The 23,360-nt window shown below is 41.6% G+C and overlaps 1 protein-coding gene and 1 pseudogene across 14 annotated transcripts in view; one reads left to right on the forward strand and one right to left on the reverse strand.

Annotated features, from left to right (window-relative positions):
- Window positions 1–23,360, reverse strand: part of SLC4A8 (solute carrier family 4 member 8) — a 111,245-nt gene that overhangs the window by 46,585 nt on the left and 41,300 nt on the right. For all 14 annotated transcript variants that reach the window (XM_015471003.3, XM_059886875.1, XM_059886878.1 and 11 more), the window contains 5 exons: window positions 17,959–18,040; window positions 6,319–6,465; window positions 5,361–5,496; window positions 3,802–3,962; window positions 1,063–1,251 (listed from right to left, as the gene is read on the reverse strand). In XM_015471003.3, coding sequence (XP_015326489.1) covers window positions 1,063–1,251; window positions 3,802–3,962; window positions 5,361–5,496; window positions 6,319–6,436 — 604 coding nt within the window. In that variant the 5' untranslated portion in view covers window positions 6,437–6,465; window positions 17,959–18,040. The remainder of the gene's footprint in view (window positions 1–1,062; window positions 1,252–3,801; window positions 3,963–5,360; window positions 5,497–6,318; window positions 6,466–17,958; window positions 18,041–23,360) is intronic.
- On the forward strand, window positions 14,727–15,120 carry LOC100296205 (large ribosomal subunit protein eL36-like; annotated as a pseudogene).

The following is a 23,360-nucleotide window of genomic DNA, read 5'->3' on the forward strand; positions in this document are numbered from 1 at the left end:
ACCTGGCTCAGGGCTTTACACGGATTAACTTATTGAAACCTCACAACAGACTGATGGAGTGGATCTTATCATTATCCTTACTCTACAAAGTGGGCTTAAAGAGGTTTAGGAAGTTGTCCAAAATCTTTGCAAGAGGTGAAGCCAGAATCTCAAGCCTGGAAATCTGACTCAGGAGTCTACACTACTGCATTTTGCCTCCCTAATCTAAGACATTTGTTTACTTCTAAAAAGCTCCAGTTGACCTTCTCTGCAGCCAAATTTTCCCCAGTGTGGATATCTCCCTGTCTCGCTGATCCTGCTGACTCCACCAACTGTCTTGCTGTATCTCACTGTGTACACTCTTCGTTGAGCCCAGGGCAGGCAAGGTGCGAGCAGGAAAACTGGAAGAAAACTCAAGGAGTCATAGGAACTGCAAACACATTTATTCTCTCCTGAATGGCACAGCAGCCATAGCAGTGGACATGCTATATTCTCTCCTCTCGTGGTTGACCCAGCAGACACAGCCTTAACGCAGCCTCACCACCATAATGCAGCCATACATAGCCCCCCAGCAGCACAGCCAACTCTCTCTCTCTCTCTGGCATGCCAAGTGAAGCTTATATACGCTTACAGAACAAAAGTAGGCTGCAGGCAATTGAGTATCTCAGAATGTGCAACTACATTGCTATAAGTGATCTCAGCTGATATAGAATCATTATTATAAAATGTGGGGCAAGAGTAAGAGGGCATGGGGTGAGAGAGCCTGACCAGGCCATCTTGGCTAATTTGACCTTTCCCTACACTCCCCAAGTCACATCAGTTCTGAGGCCATTCTGGGGCACAAACCTTTCCCCTGAGGTCCACTGAAATGTATCTGAGGCATGCATCCTTAGTGCCACAAGAGATGATGGTCGCCAGTCCCAGCCACCCATCTTGCTGATCCTCAAAAAGGACTGTGTCTAAGTGAGCATGAAAGCATATTAGAGAAATGCTGTTCCTACCCTCTAGTAACTCAGCATCTCCAACTAGTGCCTAAATGTCTTATTAATCTAAACAGAAAGCAGTTACTCCTAATAATCTTACCATGTTTATCCATTGAATGTGGATCAGACTGCTTCTTGCCAACCTCAGCAAAGGAGCGAACAATGGGGATGAGGTTATTTCTCTTCTTTTCATTCTGATGATGATGCTTTTTGAGAAGGGCTTCCCGGACTTTAACCCTCATGCTGTCATTCAGGTCACTGAACAGCTCCTGCTGGTCCAGGATCAGGTCTGGAAGGCAGGTGCTAACATGAACACTCAAACTGATGGTCAGTGATTCCAAAGAAGGCAAGGTCAGGTGAGGTGAGGGACACGGAGTAGGAGGAAGCAGTTCTACCAGGGTCACTGAGGTTACAGTCTCTGTATCAGTGCCTGAAAGAGCTAACTGCTGATAGCAGCTGTGACACTTTACATGTTATTCATGTAACAAATCATTACTTTTATAAATGGAAACTATTGAGCACTTAACATGTGCCAGGAACTACATTCTGAACTTATTACATAATGATCTAATCTGATCCTTATAAAACCTCTGAAAAGTAGGTGGTATTATAATAATTTTTACAGATCAGGAAACTGAGGCCCCAAAATTACAAAATCCCCATGACCTCACATCTAGTGAGTTGCAGAGATTGGATTCAAATCCCAGACTGTCTGACTCAAATGTCCACATGATTGCCATTCTGTTCTATCATTTGCCAAAGTTCCTCTAGGTTCTCTTCCTCTGAGATTTTAACATTGCTGTGATTGTCAAGAGAAACTATAACTGTAGAAGGCCACGTGACTGAAGGTAGAATCCATAAAAATAATTAATTTGTTCTTAATTAAGCCCTCAAGACAATTAATACCAAGCATCAATCTTGACCTGCCAAGTCCAGCAGAACTGAGGGGGAGAAAATCCCCACACCTGCTGCTGAAAGGCAGCTGGCATAGAAGTCAACGGCATGTATTCTAGAGCTAAACGTCCACATCTCTCCCACCCTCTTCTACCACTTTCTGTGTGATAACCTCTCTGTACCTCAGTTTCCTCATCTGTAACATGAAGTGAATATGATCCTTAGAAGATAGTTGTGAAAAATTAATAAGATATATAAAGTGCTGATTCACTACAAGTGAGACCATTTACCCACCCTTATCACTAACATGAATACCTCAGGTTCCTAATGTGAAGAACCATAGCTATTTTACTTAAACCCTACATATCCACCCCCCTGCCACCGCCTCTCTCAAACTCCAACCTATTCTCAACTCCAGCTCCATCCATGACTATCCAAGTGTTAGAAGCAATAAATAAAAGAAAATCTATTTCAAATACTCAAGCCAAAGATCCAAGCTTCTCTCTCTTTAACTTTTAGATTGATTGGTTCTCCTTGTCCCACAATATAAACATGCTTCAGGATACTTCATCTTGGGAAAGAAAAAACAGAAGAAGAACATCCATCCCTGGTCTCCCTTTATCTGTTGCCTTCCCTTTCTCGCACATGCACTTGCTCTCTATTTCTTCTCAAAAGAAAAATTTCTCACCTGCTGCAATGTGGCTGCCTCAATGAAACCGCTTTTGATAAAATCATCAACAACCTTCCAGTTGCTAAATCTGGTGGATGCTTCCAGTTCTTACTTCATCGGACCTCTCTGCAGCATCCGACACTGATGAACTGAACTCCTCTCTTCTTTTGTTGTGGGTTGAATGGCGCCCCTTCAAAAGATGCTGTGTACTATATACTAACTCCCCAGAACCCATGAGCATGATCTCATTTGTAAAGAGAGTCTTCACAGATGTAACTAAGGTGCTAACACAAGATCCCATCGGTAAGACCTCTCCTCAGGTCCCTATGTGATCCCAGACAGGCAGAATTACTTGGATACTTGTAATGAAGAAAAGCTGGAAGAAACTTAAAAATCTGTCCAACCAAACAGAGCCAAGCCGAGGAAAAGCCTTACATGCACCCAGGTGTTTCTCAAACTCCATTCCCCAAACACAATGACTTATACTCTCCTGTACTAGGAAACTCCATCAGGTATCTCCCCTTTACATCATGCTGAAGAAGTGGGGAGTCCTTTGGCTCAATTTCATACATGTTTTTCCTAGTTGCCATATTGAAAAATCTTTCTTTCACTTTTCTCTGCAGAGCTCCCAGTCACACTTATTACCAAACCAGAGCTTGGTTGTTGCACTTATTTTAATTGCCCTATGGCTATTGTCCTCACTGGGGCTTCCCTGATAAAGGAAAGCCCTTTACTTTACTTTACTTCCCTGAGTAAAAGCTTCATCTTTACTCAGACGGTAAAGAATCTGCCTGCGATGCAGGAGACGTGGGTTCAGTCCCTGGGTTGGGAAGACCCCCCGGAGAAGGAAATGGCAACCCACTCCAGTATTCTTGCCTGGAGAATTCCATGTACACAGGAGCCTGGTGGGCTACAGTCCATGGGGTTGCAAAGAGTTGGACACGACTGAGAGAATAACACACACACACATTTTCCCCACTAGAAGGTGAGCTCCTTGAGGGTAGAAACTGTATCGTATCCTGTGCCTAGTACATAATCAAGCATAGATAGAAAATGATATTTGCTAAACAAACAGGCAAATGGAAAACCACACTCCATGTCATTTGCATCCCAGAACAAGCCTGTGGAATAGGCAGGGAAGAAATCCATCCCAGAGCTGAAGGTGCTGAGGTCAGGAAGGTAAGTGACTTGCCCAAGCACAAACAGCCACATTCTTCTTTCTTTCCTCCACATCACACCACAAACGATCCTCTGCTTTCTCTCCCCTAATCTTACCTGAGATTTCTTCTATGCTATTTGCACGCATATCCAGAAGGACCGTCCCATTAATAAGACAGCTTCTTAACTCAAAGAGACTGTGCAGTGAAAGGGTTGCCACATAAGGCTTGCTCCATCGTTCTCCCCCATCCTCGACATCTTCTTCAAACTTCAGCCACCTGAAAGCATGACAAAGAGATGCCAAAAACAGAAAATGAAGAATTTTCAGGAGAGGATTTTTAATGTAGGTCACAAAGAAAGGTACCTGAATAATCACACTGAACCCTGTAATCGAATCTATATGTTCAGCATGCATTGGCAAGTGAAATAAGTAGGTTACAAACCACTGCAAAATTGAGTATAGCTTGATTCCATTTTTATGAAAGGAAAATCTTAAAATACAACACATACATATATAAGACACCAAATGTTATATTCATTATCCCTGGGGTATTAATTTTTATTTTCTTTTTGCTTATCCTTATTTTCTCATTTTGTACAGTGAGCATGCATTACTTGTACAACTAAAAAAATAGATCTAATCTATATCATTTGGATACACTGACAAATCACATTAATAAAATGATCATATTTTTCTTTGTTAAAAAGTCTGTGTGACCTTCAGAAGTCTGCAAAGACAGGATGTTAAGGCTAATTGCCTTCTTGTTTGGTATGAGGTTAATTGGTTTGTTTAATCCTCTCTATTCATTGAACACATCAGACATCCAGGAAGAACTGTTTCAGTGAGACATTGAGCCATGGTTTGCTGGTTATCCCTCATCTTCTTCCCTGAGGCTCAAGCACGCTGGCTTTGTATCACCCAGAAGGCTCACTTGTCAGTTACTAGAGGAACCCTAGACATGGGCTTGGTTCATCTGAGAGTTATTCTTGGGTATGAGCCTTAGACAAGCATATTCACTCTCTAATCAAGGGAAGCCTACCATCAGGCTGGATATTACCCCGAGGTCTCTATGAAGTTGGATTGTCCCATAGGATGTCTCAAAAATTACGCAATCTCCAGTGAATTAAACCTCAAATGATTGGGATTTCCCTGATGGTCCAGAGGCTAAGACTTCATGCTCCTAATGCAGGCAGCCTGGGTTTGATCCCTGTTTGGGGAACTAGTTCCTATGTGCTGCAACTAAAAGCTCCCATGGTGCAACTAAGACCTGGCACAGCCAAATAAAGTAAAGAATTAAAAAAAAAAATGATGCTATGGCTCACCCATAGGAAAAGGCTATGTCTGTTGGGCTAGGTTTAGGCCAAGGTGGCCCCCTCAGGCATCTTCCAAGTCAGACATACAATATAAAGAGCCCAGGAACAAGTGAGAGAGGACCCCCTGTTCCATGTTTCTGTCACCAATCCCCAGCTCAAGGTCAACTGGAACAGGTGTTACCACAGACACGACAAAGAGGCCAACATCAAGACTTCCCATGCAAGACCCTAGAACGTCAGTGCCCATGTTCAGTCATCACGTCTCCCATGAAGAAATAAAAGGCAGGCAGACCTGTCACTCATGGAAACGTACACATTTGCCTACCCCAGCAAACCTTGACCCAGGCTACTCAGGGCCTCACCTGGCTGTCTCCTTCCACTCAGCATCTTCTCCCTCTTTCAGACAGATCTCATCCAGCTCTGTGAAGAGGTCATGAGGCACATGTTCTTCATCCTCCTCAGTGCCAAGAATGAACTGAACACGCTGAGATGGTGTGTCTGGAAAAGCAGCCACAGAGAAAGGTCTGCTCCCAACCTCCACTTGGGACAGAAATAGCATCCTACCACACTCAGTGCACCTGGGGGGCTTCCAGCTTGTGAAACACATAAAGGCAATCCTGCATTCAGATCAAAAAGATTTCTTTATTCCCAGAATTAAAAAAAAAAAAAAAAACCTATTCTTTGGAGTTTTCCTGACAGCCAGTTCGTAAAGAATCCTCCTGCAATACAGGAGCCCTTCATTCAATTCCTGGGTCAGGAAGTTTCCCCGGAAAAGGGACAGGCTACCCATTCCAGTATTCTTGGTGGCTCAGCGGGTAAAGAATCTGCCTGCAATGCAGGAGACCTGGGTTTCATCTCTGGGTTGGGAAGATCCCCTGTAAAAGGGAAAGGCTATCCACTCCAGTATTCTGGCCTGGAGAATTCCATGGACTGTATAGTCCATGGGGTTGCAAAGAGTCGGACATGACTCAGCAACTTCCACTTTCATTCTTTGGAAGCAGTTTCATGAAAAGAAAAAAATTAAGTAAGACCACTTGAAGAAAACCCATAAGAAACTAGAAATCTGATTAATTTGATCAAAAGGAATAGCTAATTCTCTAGCAAACGATTTCACCTTCTAGGGTATTGATTTGGGGGCCTGAACAGTGAAGTTTTCAGGCAGATACTTTTGATTCTCAGAGGCATTTCTTCTTCTTTGAAGCAAGCTGGAAAGCCTAGAGAATGAAAACCACTACCTGCTGGATGTCCGTCCCACATGCCCTCAGTCTCGGGGGACTCCCAGCTGTGGACGCCCACCCGCCCGCCCTCCCGAGGTGTTACCGTGGGCCAGGGCCTCTGGGCCTTCCTCCCCCTGGCTGGCTCCCTTGCCCCGCATTCGTCTCCGGTGCTTCTGACCGTGCGTTCGGTGGTGCCGATGGCTTTGCCGGCCCAGTGGCATCCGGACCCCCACGTACAGGGTCCTATGGCCTGAAAAGAAGCAGAAGGTCTGAAGAGAGAACTCCTTTAAGAAAAGGAGGTTAGTGTATTTAAGAGGGGGAGGAAGAAGAAAAAGTCACAACTCTGTAATGACAAAAAGACCTCCAGGACTGATTTCTGTAGAGATGGGCAAGTTGAAGATTTCCATCCTGTTCGTGGCTGCAAACATCACAGGAGGGTTGTGAAGATCTAAGAAAATTATGTGTGTGAACATGATTTGCAAACTATAGGGACAAAAACAAAAGCTAGTAGTTGCCACTACAAGACAATTTGAGCAATTGATAAAACGTGATATGGTCACACCAGGACACCTACAGCAAGTCTTGGCACAGAGGCCATTTGGGAAAGTGGTTAAGTGCTCAAGTCAACCTGCCTGGGTCCAAAACTTGATTTCACCATTCTCTTGCCATGTGACCCTGAACAAATTATCTAATCTCTCTGTGACTGTCTTTAACAAGGAATATTGAAAGCTTATTCTTTAAACTCAGAGAATTTTTGTGAGCAGTAAATAAGATAATGTATGTAATATGCTTAACACAATGCCTGGAATCAATTTTAGCAGCCAGTACATTCTAGGATCAGTTTCCATTTTATTTTTTCTGCACTGTAGATTACACCATCTAGAATAGCAGTGAGAGGCTAGTTACAAATTATAAGGGGTATAAGACTGGGAGCATAAAGGAGAGATATTACATATTTTATAAAGAGAGAGGAATACAGGATAATAAGTGATCCCACAGCATTCCTCTCTAGTTCCTCCTTTTTACTCTCTCATCCCATCCATAAACCTTATGTTTTGTTCCTGACTTCCAGGCCTGTCTCACCTCCACCTGATTTCCCTGGCCTTCCTGCCCAGCCTGGGGCCCAGAATCAGCAACTGTAAAGATGCTACCCCTGACACACAGAGCTGTGACCTTGCCCCGTCTCTGCCCAGTTTCTGCTGCTTGACTCTTGATCTCGGGCTGCCTCTGCACATCTTCCAGCACAGGAGCTTTTGTCACCGTCTTCATATCCACAAGCTTACCCACACTTCCTCCCTCTGAGCAGGTAACCTCACTTCATGCAGTACTGAAAAGACAGGTTCTGTCCTGTGAACTCCCATCTTCTCAGCCTGGCTCACTTTCCTCCCCCAGTTCCCCCTCCTTACAGGCTAATGAGTATCACCTCCCATCCTGCTGGGTCGCACTCCATCAGTTATCCTCACTCTCTCCTTTCCATCCATCCCTTCCCTGGGCTTCTCAAGTCTCTCTTACCTAATAAAGAAATGTTCCTGCCACCATATGATCCAACAATTCTACTCCTGGATATATATATTTTTAAAAAAACCCACAAAACATTCATTTGAAAAGAAACATATGTCCTAATGATCGTAGCAGCGTTATTTATAATTATCAAGGTATGGAAGCAACCTAAGTGTCCATCATATGATGAATGGATAAAGAAGACATGGTGTATATACATACAATGGAATAATACTCAGCCATAAAAAAGAATGGCATTTTGCCATTTGCAGCAACATGGATGAACTTGGAAAGCATTATGCAAAGTGAAATATGTCAGAGAAAGACAAATACTGTACAATACTTCTATGTGGAGTCTAAAAACTACAACAAACTAGTGAATAAAACAAAAAAAAGAAGCAGACTCACAGATATAAATAACAAACTAGTAGTTACCAGTGGGAGTGGCGGGAGGGAAGCAATATAGGAGTAGGGGGAAAAGGGGTTATTATGGGATTATATGAAATCATGTGTGTGAATGTTTTGAAAACTGTAAAGCATTATAGAATTTAAAGATTCTTTCATTCAATAAAAATAAAGTTTTAAAAATAAATTTAAAAAAGAAATGTTCCTAGTGAAGTGCTACTCTTCCAAGTCCCTCCATCAGGTCACATTCAAGAATAGTCTATTGATCTAGCTCCCTTTCCTCACCATCTCCTTGCTCCATAGCCTCTGCATGTGGCTGCTCTCCACTGACTGCCTTCATTAGGGACACTAAAGTCCACTAAACCACTAAGTCTATCATATTATGTCTCTCTCAATTCAAAAGACTTCCTGGAGAGCCCACCAGGCTCCAGACATCCTCCCAATCCCTAATGACTTCCTCCCCTTGGTGGTCTGGGCTCCCCCAACACCTGTGCCACTGCCTTCCCTGGCTCACTTGGACTCCTCTGACTGCTTCTCCAGCCCTTCCACAATCCACCAAAGGATGGTTCTCCAGGTTTCTGCCCCTTTTTTCTCTCTTTTTAGTGATATTTACTCTCATGATTTCAAAGTTTCTGTCTACAAATGACCCCCAAATGTTTATCTCTGGACAGCCAACATGTTCCAAGGCAAACTCACTGTCCTCCATCTCAAATCAGGCTCATACTCATTTCTTATATTTTTCTGTCCATGGCATCACCATTCTCTCAACTTTCCAGGCTGGAAACCTCAGTGTCACCTTGTATTTCCACCTTGCCCTTCAGCGCTCCCTCCCACAGATTATGATCATCCACAGATTAGATCAAGTCTTTTCTCCTCCCATTTTGAGAACAGCGGGGGCCTCCTTCCTGTCTCCCCTACCAATTCAATCCTACAAACAAGCCTTCCTGAAGCACTGCTCTGATCCTGGTTCACTCCTACAATCAGGACCCCTCATGCTCTAGCACGCAGGGAGCCCAGCCTCCTTTCTAGTCTTTTCTTTCTCTAGAACAAATTATACATTCAGTAGAGAAAGAAAGGGAAAGCTCTCTAAAAGAACTGAGTGATCAGCTCAAGAGAAATCAAAATGGAAATCCCACACGTGCCCACACTGAATAAATGTTCTTGGGGAAAAAGTCTAGAGATGTATACCTTCTGCATCTACCCCAACAACAGAACAGCCTGGTTTTGACTCTGTCTCCTTCTCATGGCCTCAGCTGATGCTCCTACCCTCACCTCACACTGGTCTCCACCTAAACCAAACTGCTATTTCAAAAATGTGCCAGTGCTTTCCAGACACTGACTTGGCTCACTCCTTTAAGACTCACTGCAAATGCACCTTCCTTCTTGGTATTTTTGCTGATCCCTTCGATCAGATGTGCTGCCTCCTTCCTGTAAATCCCCAAAGTCCTTGGCTAGCATTCCCTTATGCACTTATTTTCTGCATTGCATTACAGTTAGGTATTTATCAGTTTTTCTCCCACTACTCATCTGCAAGCTCCTCTAAGTCCCAGGGTAGGGCCTCCCTGGTGGCTCAGTGGTAAAAAATCTGCCTACCAATGCAGGGGACATGGCTTCAATCCTAGGTCAGGAAGATCTCGCATGCCTCAGAGCAACTAGATCCATGTGCCACAACTATTGAGCCCATGCTCAAGAGACCAGTAACTGCAACTAGTAAAGCCTGTGCCTATGCTCTGCAAAGAGAAGCCACTGCAATGAGAAGCCTGCACACAGCAACTAGAGAGTAGCCCCTAGTTGCCACTACCAGAGAAAAGCCCACACAGCACAGCCAAAAATCAATCAATCGACCAATAAAAAAGTCCCACATTATGGGGGTCCCAGGCTTCCCCAGTGGTACTGTAGTAAAGAACATGCCTGCCAATGCAAGAGACATAAGAGACATGGGATCAGTCCCTGGGTCAGGAAGATCCCCTGGAGGAGGGCATGGCAACCCAGTCTAGTATTCTTGCCTGGAGAACCCCATGGATAGAAGACCCTGGTAGGCTACAGTCTATAAGGTCACAAAGAGTTGGACACAACTGAGTGACTTAGCATGCAGAAAGAGCAGAGAGGGGGAGAAAGGACCAGATAAAATATCTGAAGAGGTAATAGCTAAAAACTTCCCTGAATGGGAAAGAAAAAGTCAACCAAGTCCAGGAAGCACAGAGAAGAGTCCCTGAGACACACAGTAATAAAACTGACAAAAATTTAAAACAAAGATAAAATATTAAAAGCAACAAGGGAAAAATGACAAATAACATACAAGGGAACTCTCATAAAGCTAACAGCTGATATCTCAACAGACACTCTACAAGCCAGAAGGGAATGGCACAACGTATTTAAAGTGATTAACAACCAAGAATACTCTACCCAGCAAGACTCTCATTCAGATTTGATGGAGAAATCAAAAGCTTTTCAGACAAGCAAAGTGAAGAGAATTCAGCACCACCAAACCAGCTATATGACATATGCTAAAGGAACTTCTCTAGGCAGGAAACACAAGAGAAAGAAAAGACCTACAGAAAATAAACCCAAAACAATTAAGAAATTGGTAACAGGATCACACATTAATAATTACCTTAAATGTAAATGGATTAAATGCACCAACCAAAAGACATAAACTGGCTGGGTGGATGAAAACATGTCCATGCATGCACTTCCACTTACATCACGCTGCTTAATCCCTCAAATTGTATGTAATTATTTTATATTGTTAGGTTAATCATGTTCCCATTATGACTTGCAATTATAATTATCTTTTATCTGACTATTGTGAAAACTGATAAACATCTTTTACTATTGTGATTATGTAACTATTATTCACTTAATACTGTTTTATCATGACTGGTCAACAGAAAATAGTAGAATTCTATATCACTAATACTACCATTTAAAAGAAAAACCTGTAATCACTTTTTAAAATCCAGATGCATATCAGAATTATCTTGGAATTTTTTGAGGAATACAAATACCCAGGTATTGCTTTTTTTCTCCAAAGCTCCAGATGCGTTTCTAATGAGCAGCCATGTTTAAAAACAACCGGGCTCCAAAGTTCATTGCAGGACTGTTTATAATAGCCAGGACATGGAAGCAACCTAGATGTCCATTGGCAGATGAATGGATAAGAAAGCTGTGGTACATATACACAATGGAATATTACTCAGCTATTAAAAAGAATGCACTTGAATCAGTTCTAATGAGGTGGATGAAATGAGCCTATTATACAGAGTGAAGTAAGTCAGAAAGAAAAACACCAATATAGTATATTAACGCATATATATGGAATTTAAAAAGATAGTAACGATGACCCTATATGTGAGACAGCAAAAGAGACACAGATATGAAGAACAGACTTTTGGACTCTGTGGGAGAAGGCAAGGGTAGGATGATTTGAGAGAACAGCATTGAAACATGTACATTACCATATGTGAAATAGATCACCAGTCCAAGTTCAATGCATGAAACAGGGCACTCAAAGCTGGTGCACTGGGACAACCCTGAGGGATGGGATGGGGAGGGAGGCGGGAGGAGGTTCAGGATGGGGGACACATGTACACCCATGGCTGATTCATGTCAGTGTATGGCAAAAACCACTACAATATTGTAAAGTAATTAGCCTCCAATTAAAATAAATAAATTTTTAAAAAGAAGAAAAAAACACAACTGGACTATATGATTATCTTTCATTTTTGTCTAGATCGTTTTACTTTTTCTATTTCATATTCATTCAGTGTCCACACTTCATTTAGTTTGTTTTCCTAGTTCTCCATCTCTTCTTTTTATAATGTTCTCTCTCAAGCCTTTATCAAATGTAATAGAAAATCTTTTGTATATATATGTATATAGTATGTATAACATACATATTTTAGAATACTCGGGAATTTTTCCCTAGCTAAAAAATTTATGACATTTTGATTCCACTCGTTTGACTTAGTATGAATAGAATGCTAGATTTCTAACTTATATTCACTCAAAACTTTGATATAGTTCCAAGTATTTTGGCATCTAGTATTACTGCTAAAAGTCTAGAAAATTTATTATCTTAGTGATCTTTTTTAAAAAATTTGAATGAAGCTTGAAACTGCTTATCCAATTCTGAGAATATAAAGAAATACTATGTTGTTAAAAAATAGGAAATTAACATGTGATACAGTATTATTAACTAAAATATAGATTTTGTTCAAATTTCAAAAAAGTTTATGCTAGTGTCCATTATTTGTTTTCATAACTTATTCAAGACTCCACATCATATTTGATTGTATTGAGCAGCTTCAGCAGCATGCAACAAATTCTGGTAAATTCTCTTTTCATTTTTATTCTATTACAAACATTTGCTATGTCCTTGTTATGGCTCCTTAGATACACTCATCATTTAAAAGTAGACATATAATTTCCAAATACATGGTATTTTAAAAGAACCTTTGATGTTAATTTCTCATTTTGATATTAATTTCTCTTTAAAATGCTTTCTTCTCTGCAATCACCCTCTATGTTTTTCCAGTCTTCTAACTGTATTGAACCTTTTAATGACTAAGTCAAAGATCTCTGGTAAAAGTCACATTGAAAATGTGACTTGAAAAGTCACTTGAAAATATGTGGGTTATTTTCTTTTTTTTTTTTTTTTTGCTTATTTATTGAAAAAAATATTAAGTAATTTACAAATTCCTCTGTTCCTCTCTGACATGAGAGGAATAGTACATCTCCACTTGCCGAGAATGGTGACACCAGCATAGCAACTGAAACCATCTGTAAACAAGGCTTGTGGTTATTTTCCCTTCTCCAACTGACAGTACAGAACTTGCCATAAGGGCACAGGTATTAGTAAAAGCATAAGCAAGCTGGAGAGTGAACAATGGCTCCTACTTATCCCTTTTCCTTGAGATACCATTGGCACAAGTTCCACTGAAGAAAGTTCCCTGTGGCTTGACTTTGGCCAGGGCGCAGGAATCACCACTGGTTGGGGGCAAACACCTGCGGTGACCTGGTATCTCATGTTAGGATACTATTTTCAAATATCTTTTGATATTGATCTCTAACATACTTCCACAGTGATAAGAGAACAGACTCTGTATTATTCCATTACCTTTATGCCATCAAATTTTTGCACTTGGTTTTATGTCCCTGGATATGTTCCAGTAGTCTCTCCTAGTTTATAGTCTATGGGAATTTGAATAGAATTTGTATCCTACTGTTGTGTGGAAACTGTATAAATCTTAATTATGTTGAATTGGTTCACAGTGCTTTTCAGGTCTACTCTCTCCTTCTACTTCTCTGTATCTTGATTCTATTAACTTTTGAGAGTTTGATATTGAAACTCCAACTAAAAATCTTAATTTATCTACTAAAAAAAATTATAATATATAGTGGAACTATAGGTAACCTTGTTCTATATTTTCTAAGTCTACTATAAATATGTTATCATATTTTCATAATTTAAAAAATTTTTTAAAGAAGCAAAAAAAAAAAAAAAGTCCCAGATCAGACCTTCTTTCTCTCAGAATTCCTTATATAACAGTATCTGACAAGGGCCACAAAAGGAACATGCAACCAAAGTGAATGTGCTTAGAGTGGATAAAATATTCACCAGGGCATGAGATGATTGAGAAGGTCCTAACCAACCTAGAAATGGAAACCTCAATCCAGGAAGAGTTCCTATATAAGGGACTTCTGCAAAGAGTTACTAAGGAAGACTTTTCCTTCTCTAAGTAGTATTTTTGATCCAATCAGTTCCCATAAATATTAGCCAACCACAGCACGTGCTTTTGAAAGCACCAGAGAGACAGGCAAAAATGAAAACAAAACCCAGCAGAGGTCAGAGCTAAGAACAACCAAAACATCAGAAAACCAGACATCAATTTCCAGGCTGGAGACTGAGAAACACGGACTCACATATTCTGAGTGAAATCAGAAAAGATGACAAACAAATGGACACTGGGAAACGAATGCAGCACCAACAAAGTCCAGTCCATCTAATGGGATTCTGCAGCCTAGGGACTTTACTAAACCTAAACTAATCCTGCGGTCACTTCACTGGCCTCTCAACTGCTCTCCTACCCACACAGTCTTCGTCCCCCTCATCTACGTACTTACTCACCCAAGTTCCACTTTTTTCCCAGTCTTTCTTCCAGTTATTGTCAAACCTACTCTCTAGGGACTGTGTGCAAATACAAGTATTCATTTAATAAAACTTACTAGGAAATGTAATTGTAGACTTTACTTTTTAAATAAGTATGTACACACATACAGAGAGCAGTCATTAGTGAACTGGAACTGAATCTTGCAGAGCATGATAGGAATCACAGAGCGAGCCCACCCTGCAGATGGAATCTGGACTTTTGGAAGCTGAACGCATTCTGAGCACGCTAGAGCATGGAGCATGCGCATAGAACACAGCATGCCTTAGCACACACTCATGGGTGCCCTATTTCCTGGGCTTCAGGTTGAGTCAAAGTCAATTACGGCAGGGAAAGTATAACATGTGGAGCATTTGCAAGCCACCCCTTTTCCCCTGCAACTTATAACTAAGGCCAAATGGCTCTTACCTCTTTTAAAAACTTATTAGAAGGTACCGCCTTCCGCCGCGGCAGCCATTGTGGAACAACAGCCATGGCTCTGCGCTACCCCATGGCCGTGGGCCTCAACACGGGTCACAAGGTGACCAAGAACGTGGGCAAGCCGAGGCACAGCCGCCACCGCGGGCGTCTCACCAAACACACCAAATTCGTGCGGGACATGATCCGGGAGGTGTGTGGCTTCGCCCCTTACGAGCGACGAGCCATGGAGCTGCTCAAGGTCTCCAAGGACAAGCGGGCCCTCAAGTTCATCAAGAAAAGGGTGGGGACACATATCCGCGCGAAGAGGAAGAGAAAGGAGCTGAGCAACGTCTTGGCCGCCAATGAGGAAAGCAGCAGCCAAGAAGGACTGAGCCCTTCTCCTCTGTTCACAATCACAATAAATCTTGCCCCAAAAAAATAAAAAATAAAAATAAAAAAAATAAAAACTTATTAGAAGGTACCAAACTCACTCTAGGATTCATTAGTCTAGTAGCTAATCAGGAATAATGATCTGCCAGAAAAGATGGAAAAAGCCATTCCTCTAAATAAAGCCACTGCTCTATGTTCCTCTGGGACTGGGAGAGTCCACTGAAGAAATCATGCATTATTGCTCGTTTTGAGTTTCTCTTTGGAAATTTGTCCTAATGTTTGCTTTTGAGTCTTCAAATATATATATATAAAGCAAAGGCTTCCCAGGTGGCACAGTGGTTAAAAAAAAAATCTTCCTGCCAATGCAGGAGACACAAGAGACATGAGTTCTATCCCTGGGTCAGGAAGATCCCCTGGAAGAAGAAATGGCAACCCACTCCAGTATTCTTTTCAGGAATAGTCCATGGACAGAGGAGTCTGGGGGGCCACAGTCCATAGGGTCGCAAAGAGTTGGACACAACTGAGCATACACACAATGAAATGGTTTAGAGCATCTTCTCCTGCTGATGGAGTTAATTTATGCAAAAAAAGAAAAAAACAACCCTCACATTTACAAAAGTCTCTAACAATGTCCAGAGATTACATCTCAGAAGTAGTTCTGAACATGGTTTATGTTAGGTGGTGTCAAGGGTATAGAACAAAGGGGAAGGAGACCCAGAGATTTATCTGCAGCCACAGAACCTTGTAGCATGGCACACTTAGAGAACTAGAATACAATTAGAACAGTTTACTTGTCTTCCATCAGAGTGGGACTGATTTTATCCCATGTCTTCTAGAGACAGCACCTGCCTGAGCACAGCCTCACTGAGCTGGGATGCCCTGGGAGCCCACAGCATGGTCAATCCTACAGCACATTACAACTTCCTGTTCTCCTCTCCAGAGCTACTCAAGAACCATATCAGGCCTGAGGAGTGGGCGCTATTTGTCCTCCATTTGCCTGTAGTGCTTTTTTCTTAAGTGCCAACATAAATAAGATTCTAGTTTTCAAAACGGTCTATATGTAAACGACTGTTTCCTTGTACACTATCCGCTAGCAATGCCATCATCACACATGGCCTTCTTTTACAGGAACATGTGGAGACTGCGTAAGGAATAAATGACGTCATCTTGAGCAGATGCTCCTACTGGCAGCTACTCAGCTGATGTCTGTGATGGAACTCAGTCCTTGGGACCCAAGAGAGTTTGTACAAGCTAATTATTCTACTCCCAAGTAGAGAAGAGTGTTCATAAATGGTTAACTTCTGGCTGAGGGCAAAGGTCTAGTGGGCTCAGACAACTAAACTAAAAGTAACAGTACTCCCAACTACAGTGAGAGGATAGAGAGGTAACAGGATTAACAAGGCAGAAGAAGGGGTGCGGCAATACATAAAAATGTCCACATGATGGAGCAAGATTTTGAGGTTGAGTGGTTAACTCTGGGTAGGTCCTCCTTTGCAGGTAGTATGATAGAGTGGAAAGAGCAGAATTCCATCCCAGTCTTACCTGCTTAGACCCTGAGAAGTTTCCCCACCATGTAAAATAGGGATGATACCTACCTGCCTTGATTGCTATGAAGATTAAAAAGACAAAGAAGTGCCTAATCAAATGCTTATCACACAAGGGGTATTCAACAAATGTTCACCTCCCACCTCCACACCCTTCTTTCTTGCTCTTTCTTCCAACTGCTGAAAGCCACACTGGCTCCTCTTCCATCTGGTCAAAATAACTTGGGAAGCTTGATCTTGATACATCCAAACACCACTGACCTCCACTGAGCCACCCACATAAATTCGCATGGTAACAGACCCAGAGGCTGAGTCAGCCTCTACAGCTTTGACTCTCCCAACCAAAGGACAAGTTTTCTCTGGGGATTGTACAACTTTGATGAAAAAAAAAGAAAAAACAGCACGGGAACAAGCAGTACAGAGAGAACATTTCACATGCTGTCTCAATCATTAGAAAGTTGCTGTATCATAGCCTTCAACGTTGCAGGAAATGCTATAGAGATTTCACAAAGGCTTCTGAGCCAAATGTGGGTTCGTGTTAAAGTTATCGTGGACACAAGCCTTTCTTTAATAAAACTGAGCATCACCAGCACTACCAGGACACTAGGCTCTGCGGGAAAAAGCAGAAGGACAGCACATGCTGGTCATGTGGGGAGACAGGGGTGGGGAGGGGAGAAGAGCCTCGACAGAGAGACAGATGGACAGAGTAGGTCAATTAAAAATGCCTCTTCCTTCCCTTCCACTTCAGTGGATTTTTATACAACTCTGTGCTGTGGGCCCTCAGCAAATATGCCACAGGTGTGTGTGTGTTTTCCCTTTTCTTGTTTAGATGAAAACACCAGACAGAAATGGGTATTAAGGGGAAAAGCAAACATTGCAAATGGGATAAAAATAAGGTTTTATGTTTAAACTGAGTTTTTAAAACTATTTGTATTTTATTTCTTTTGTATAGATTTGTGTTTGTATTCCATACAGATCTGTAATTTTTGCTTAATGATTCTAAGCAATCATTAAGAATCAATAAGCTGATCTGAGTGCTTTGCATTCTCAAAGAATAGATCATTTATTAATACTTACATTGGACTTTACTCAAAGCACTGTCTCACTAGCTGTCTACTAGCTTCTAACTGTAAGACAGGTAGTATTATGTCTACTTTTGTTTGAGAGATGAGGAAATTGAGGCTAAGGGAAATGAAGTGATTTTTCCCCAAGGTCTCACAGCTAGTGAGCCAGAGTTAGGACTCCATCCCAGGTCTCCTGAGAGCAAAGCTGCTCCTCCCCCACCAGGCTGCCTCTCACTGATTTCCCTCAGTACACGTTAACAGCAGGGCTTACCTTCCAACTCTTCCTTCTCATAGTGGATGTTGAGAATTGTGCTGGTCCCACCCTGATCCACCACAGCTTCTTCATCTGGTCTCTGTTGAAACATAAGTTAGTAGCCACAGTAGTACTCATACATTCATTCAAACTTTCATTCAAGTACTGTGTGTTTGCCTTACCCTTTATGCAACACCGAAGGGGAAAACCTAATGGTTTACAGATATTTTCCATTTGAACCTCACATTAACTCTGAGATGCAAATATGGCAGCCATTCTTTCTCATTTCATAAATAAACAGCCTGAGTCTCGGAAAACTTTAAGCAGTTATTGCCCAAGGTCAGAAACATGGTAAAAGGCAGAAGTAGAATTGAGCCAAGGTCTTGTAACTATGGATCCCATGTCTTTCCCACCTCCATACTTTACCCATAAGTCTGGACAACATATTGGAATTTTGCAAGTGGTGTCAACCACATTGCCTCATTTGGTATAAGCTGGTCTCTTTGAGGGGATTCCCTGGTGGTCCACTGGTTAGGACTCTGTACTCTCATTGCCAAGGACCCAGGTTCAATCCCTGGTTGGAGAACTAACATCCCACAAGCTGCATGGCATGGCCAAAAAGAAAGTGTTGGTCTCCTTGACCTCTCTGCAGCATGAAGCCTATTTACCACTCTGTCCTTAAAATACTCCATTCTGCTCCTCTGCCCCATTCTAAGGTTCATCTCCTTCCTGCAACCATAATTCCCAAGGATGAGCACTCTGTCTTTTGTTTCCCATGCTTGAGTCTTGCAATTTCAACAGCATACTGAAGCTATGAGGCTCAGTATTTGACAAGCCACTGGGATGCCATGCCTCAAGACCCATGTGTCTCAAACCCAATGAATCTTACTTCCAAACTAACATCCTGTGCTCATTTACTTACTCCTACCCATGGCTCCACGGCTCCATGATTTCTTAGCCCACATTTGAAATTTCTAACTTATTCATCCATTCCATGTATTGAGTACCCATCGTATACCTTCCAGGAAACAGTTCCCTTTTCTTACCAAGTCCTCCTTTGCAATTCTCTCAGGTCCACTCTCCACTCTCATCCTCTCTATCACCCACTCTCCCGCCCTTTCAGTCAGAGTGGACATTGTTTTCAGTTCTGGAATCACACTCATATTCTTTCCTGAGCACTGTTCCCTCAGCCTAGAACTATCGCCCTCTCCCTGCTGTGCCCACCTCCACCACCAGCAGCTAACACTTATTCATCATCCCAATCTCAGCCTAAAAGTACTTCCTTAGAAGCCTTTCCTGACTACCCTCCATTTATATGCCCCCGAAGTACACTGTATTTCTCCTTAGAAATGAAATCTCTCTGCTCCTTAGGGATGGACCATATCTGTCCTCCTCACCATGGTTTCCCCAACACCCAGTGGATTTTTTGCATAGGAGGTGCTCAGCAAATCTTTCGTAAAAGAATAAATGTAATGGTATCTACACCTTATCAAGACCCTCACCAGATCCAGAATTATTTCAAAAAAGATCTTAGCTAATTTCCCTGCCAATCAATTTCTTCTACCAAACCTCAAACTCCAGCCAGGCTCTCTGACCCCATGGACAGCACACACATTCCCATCTTCACGCCTTTGCTCACACTGTCTGGTCACCTAACAGGCTCTTCCCCAACTCTCCAGCACGCCACATCCTCACCATCCTTCCATCCTGCTCAATGTTCCAGCTTTAGGTTCAATTTTACTATTTTATAGTTATCATCTATGTCCCCTATGTTTTAAAATAAAAAGAAAGGTGGAGAAAACTATTTAATTTGCTAACTTTTACCTAAGAAAGGGTGTTGGAACAAAGATATCTGCTTATACTTAAAAACATAAAAAGGAAGAACAAGCCATAAGGGATATTTTTAAGTAGTTACCTACAGAGGAGGGAGGCAATGGGGTAGATGACAGTGATACAAAGACTAAACTTCTTTGAAGATGACTTATATTGAAAATTTTAAAGCAAAGTTAATTAAAAAAAAACAAAATTTTAAAAAACAATTCCCAGAAAATGAAAATAAATGCCAAATCGATCACATAACTATTCTAAGAGAAATTATTCCAAATAAATTTAAAACATAATAAACTGACTGAACATCCTTAGTGACATATACCCTAAGGACAAAAAGAATTTGAAAAGATCTGAAACTGCTTTTTAGTTGTCATTTTGTTGGTTACAGTGTTGGTGTCATTTTTCGGAGACTGTTCTGTACTATGAAATACAGTAAATGATTATATGAACTTACCCTGGCACTCTCAGTGTGACTGAGCCCTGGGGTTCTCAGCAGGGGTGAAAGGAGATACAGTTGTAAGGCAGAAGTTAAGTGAAAACTATATAGTCCTGAATTTGAATCGGAAGTGTCAACAAGAATATATATATGACATATTTATAACTTTAAATATTTTAAAATTTATAAATTTATATTTCCTAGCTCTGTCCAGACAAAATGTCTAGAAAAAATTATCAGTCGGTAGCAAGAAGTATCATTAGCACCTAGATTGTGGTCTCTTAAAATATCATATTCTGCTAAAAGGCACTCAAAGACAACTAGGTTTATGTCAAAAGGACTCAAGGTCCAATTTAGAGAGGGCCCTTAAAACACAGGACAATCTGAGCATCAGTAAAGGTGATAACTGTGACAGATTGAAAATATCAAATATATTTGAATCCATGAGATCACCATGTCACTTTAAAAATTAGTTAACTGGTCAACATTGGAGGATAATACTAGCAAGTGAACAAGTGAAGTGAAAGTGTTAGTCACTCATTCGTGTCTGACTCTTTGCGACACCACGGACTGTAGCCCGCCAGGCTCCTCTGTCCAAGAGACTCTCCAGGCAAGAATAATGGAGTGGGTTGCCGTTCCCTCCTCCAGGGAATCTTCCCGACCCAGGGATCCAACCTGGGTCTCCTGCACTGGAGGCAGACTCTTTTATCATCTGAGCCACCAGGAAAGCGCAATACTAGTGAGTGAAAGTCGCTCAGTCATGTCCGACTCTTTGAGACCCCATGGACTATGCAGTCCATGGAATTCTCCAGGTCAGAATACTGGAGAGCATAGCCGTTTCCTTCTCCAAGGGATCTTCCCAACCTAGGGATTGAAACCCAGGTCTCCTGCATTGCAGGCAGATTCTTTACCAGCTGAGCCATGAGGGAAGCCCCAATACTAGCAAACCAATTCATTATTTTGCAAACTGGTGAAAATTCATCCTGGCTTTACTATATAAATTGTACCTTACAGTGATACCATCAAGTAGATGAGAGAAGTTTCCTATTATAGAAAAGAATAAATGAAAAAAGAATGTTAGCATTAGGAAATTGCCATTTTACAATCCCTAATGGACTGCATTGATTTTCAAGGCCACTAACACCACAAAAAGAGAGACAACCAGACACTATGCCTCCTAATGGGAGACCTTATCACCACCCATGAGGTAATCTTACCAAATAAATTGTCCCTGAATCTGATCAAGACTCTAAGCCCAGACACCAATTTCCCGAAAATACAAAGAAACACAGTTCCATGGAAAAACAACACCACAGGAATATAATCAGCAAAATCCAGACTGTGGGAAACTCTAAAGCTAAGGAAATGGTAACCCACTCCAGTGTTCTTGCCTGGAGAATCCCAGGGATGGGGGAGCCTGGTGGGCTTCAGTCTATGGGGTCGCACAGAGTCGGACACGACTGAAGCGACTTAGCAGCAGCAGCAGCATAGGATAACTCCTCTCCCCACCATCTTTTTTTAAATAAATAATTGCAAGAAGACAAAGAGACAGAGACAGAGGAACCTAAAACCAATAGGTCAAAAGAGACAACAAACCAATTACAATGTGTGGACTTAATTTCAATCTTGATTTAAACAAACTAATAAAAATAATTTTTTAGTTATTGATAAAATAATTTTTAAGGATATGACATTTGAGACAACTGGAAGTTTTTCTTTCATGACATTAAAGGAATTGTTATTTTCTCTTTAGGTGGTACTATGCTTATTTTTTAAAGAATCTTTACCTTTTGGGACTTCCCTGGTCGTTCCGACGGTAAAGAATCTGCCTACAATGAAAGAGACCTGGGTTCTATCCCTGGGTCGGGAAGATCCCCTGGAGAAGGAAATGGCAACCCACTCCAGTATTCTTGCCTGGAGAATCTCATGGACAGAGGAGTCTGGCAGACTATAGTCCATACAGTTCACAGGGTCGCAAAGAGTTATTTTCACAAATTGTTATTTTCTCTTTTAGGTGGCACTACTTTGGCCACCTCATGTGAAGAGTTGACTCATTGGAAAAGACTCTGATGCTGGGAGGGATTGGGGGCAGGAGGAGAAAGGGACGACAGAGGATGAGATGGCTGGATGGCATCGCTGACTTGATGGACGTGAGTCTCGGTGAACTCCGGGAGTTGGTGATGGACAGGGAGGCCTGGCATGCTGCGATTCATGGGGTCGCAAAGAGTCGGACACGACTGAGCGACTGATCTGATCTGATCTGATGGTTACTTTTTTAAAGAATCTTAATCTTTTAGTACTCATACTGAAATATTTACCAATAAAATTGAGCAATTACAGATAAATAAAATAACAGTTAACTTAGAAACACTATTTTTCTCACATTTTATAAAATAATGTTATTCACAACCCTCAATACATCTTTAACATCAATGTCTTCCTCAATACCATAGATGCTTTGAGTCAATTTCCCAGAGCATGTCAGTTTCATTTCCACCCCCTAAGTGGTAAAGGCGCTCATAAAAAGTCAAATCCTTTCTGAAGAATAACTTCTTGGTGGAAAAAACTCATTTTTAGACTTACTTATTATTTGTGAATTTCCTGATAGCAGGAGCCACGTATTTTCATCTTTTTATTCTCCCAGAGCCTAACACAGTAGTTTACCATGTAAGTAGCCTGCACTCCTGTAAGTTCCAAGAGGGCAGGTACTGTGTCTTTTGTTGACCACCATGTACCTAGCACCTAGTATCATGTCCAGTATGTGGTAAGTATCCAATACATTTTTAAAATTTATTTTTAATTGGAGGATACTTGCTGTACAATGTTGTGCTGGTTTCTGCCTTACATGAATCAGCTGTAAGCATACATATATCCCCTCTCTCTTGAACCTCCTTCCCACCCCTCACCCCATTCCACCCCTCTAAGTTGTCATAAAGTAACAGGTTGGGCTCTGTGTGTCATACAGCAACTTCTCATTAGCCATCTATTTTACATATGGTAATATACATGTTTCATTGCTCCTCTCTCAATTCATCCCACCCTCTCTCTCCTGCCCCCACTGTGTTCACAAGTCTGTTCTCCACGTCTGCATCTCTATTCCTGCCCTGCAAATAGGTTCATCAGTACCATTTTTCTAGATTGCATAATATGTGTT

Source organism: Bos taurus, chromosome 5 (assembly GCF_002263795.3).
Source record: "Bos taurus isolate L1 Dominette 01449 registration number 42190680 breed Hereford chromosome 5, ARS-UCD2.0, whole genome shotgun sequence".
In the NCBI taxonomy this organism is placed as follows: Eukaryota; Metazoa; Chordata; class Mammalia; order Artiodactyla; family Bovidae; genus Bos; species Bos taurus.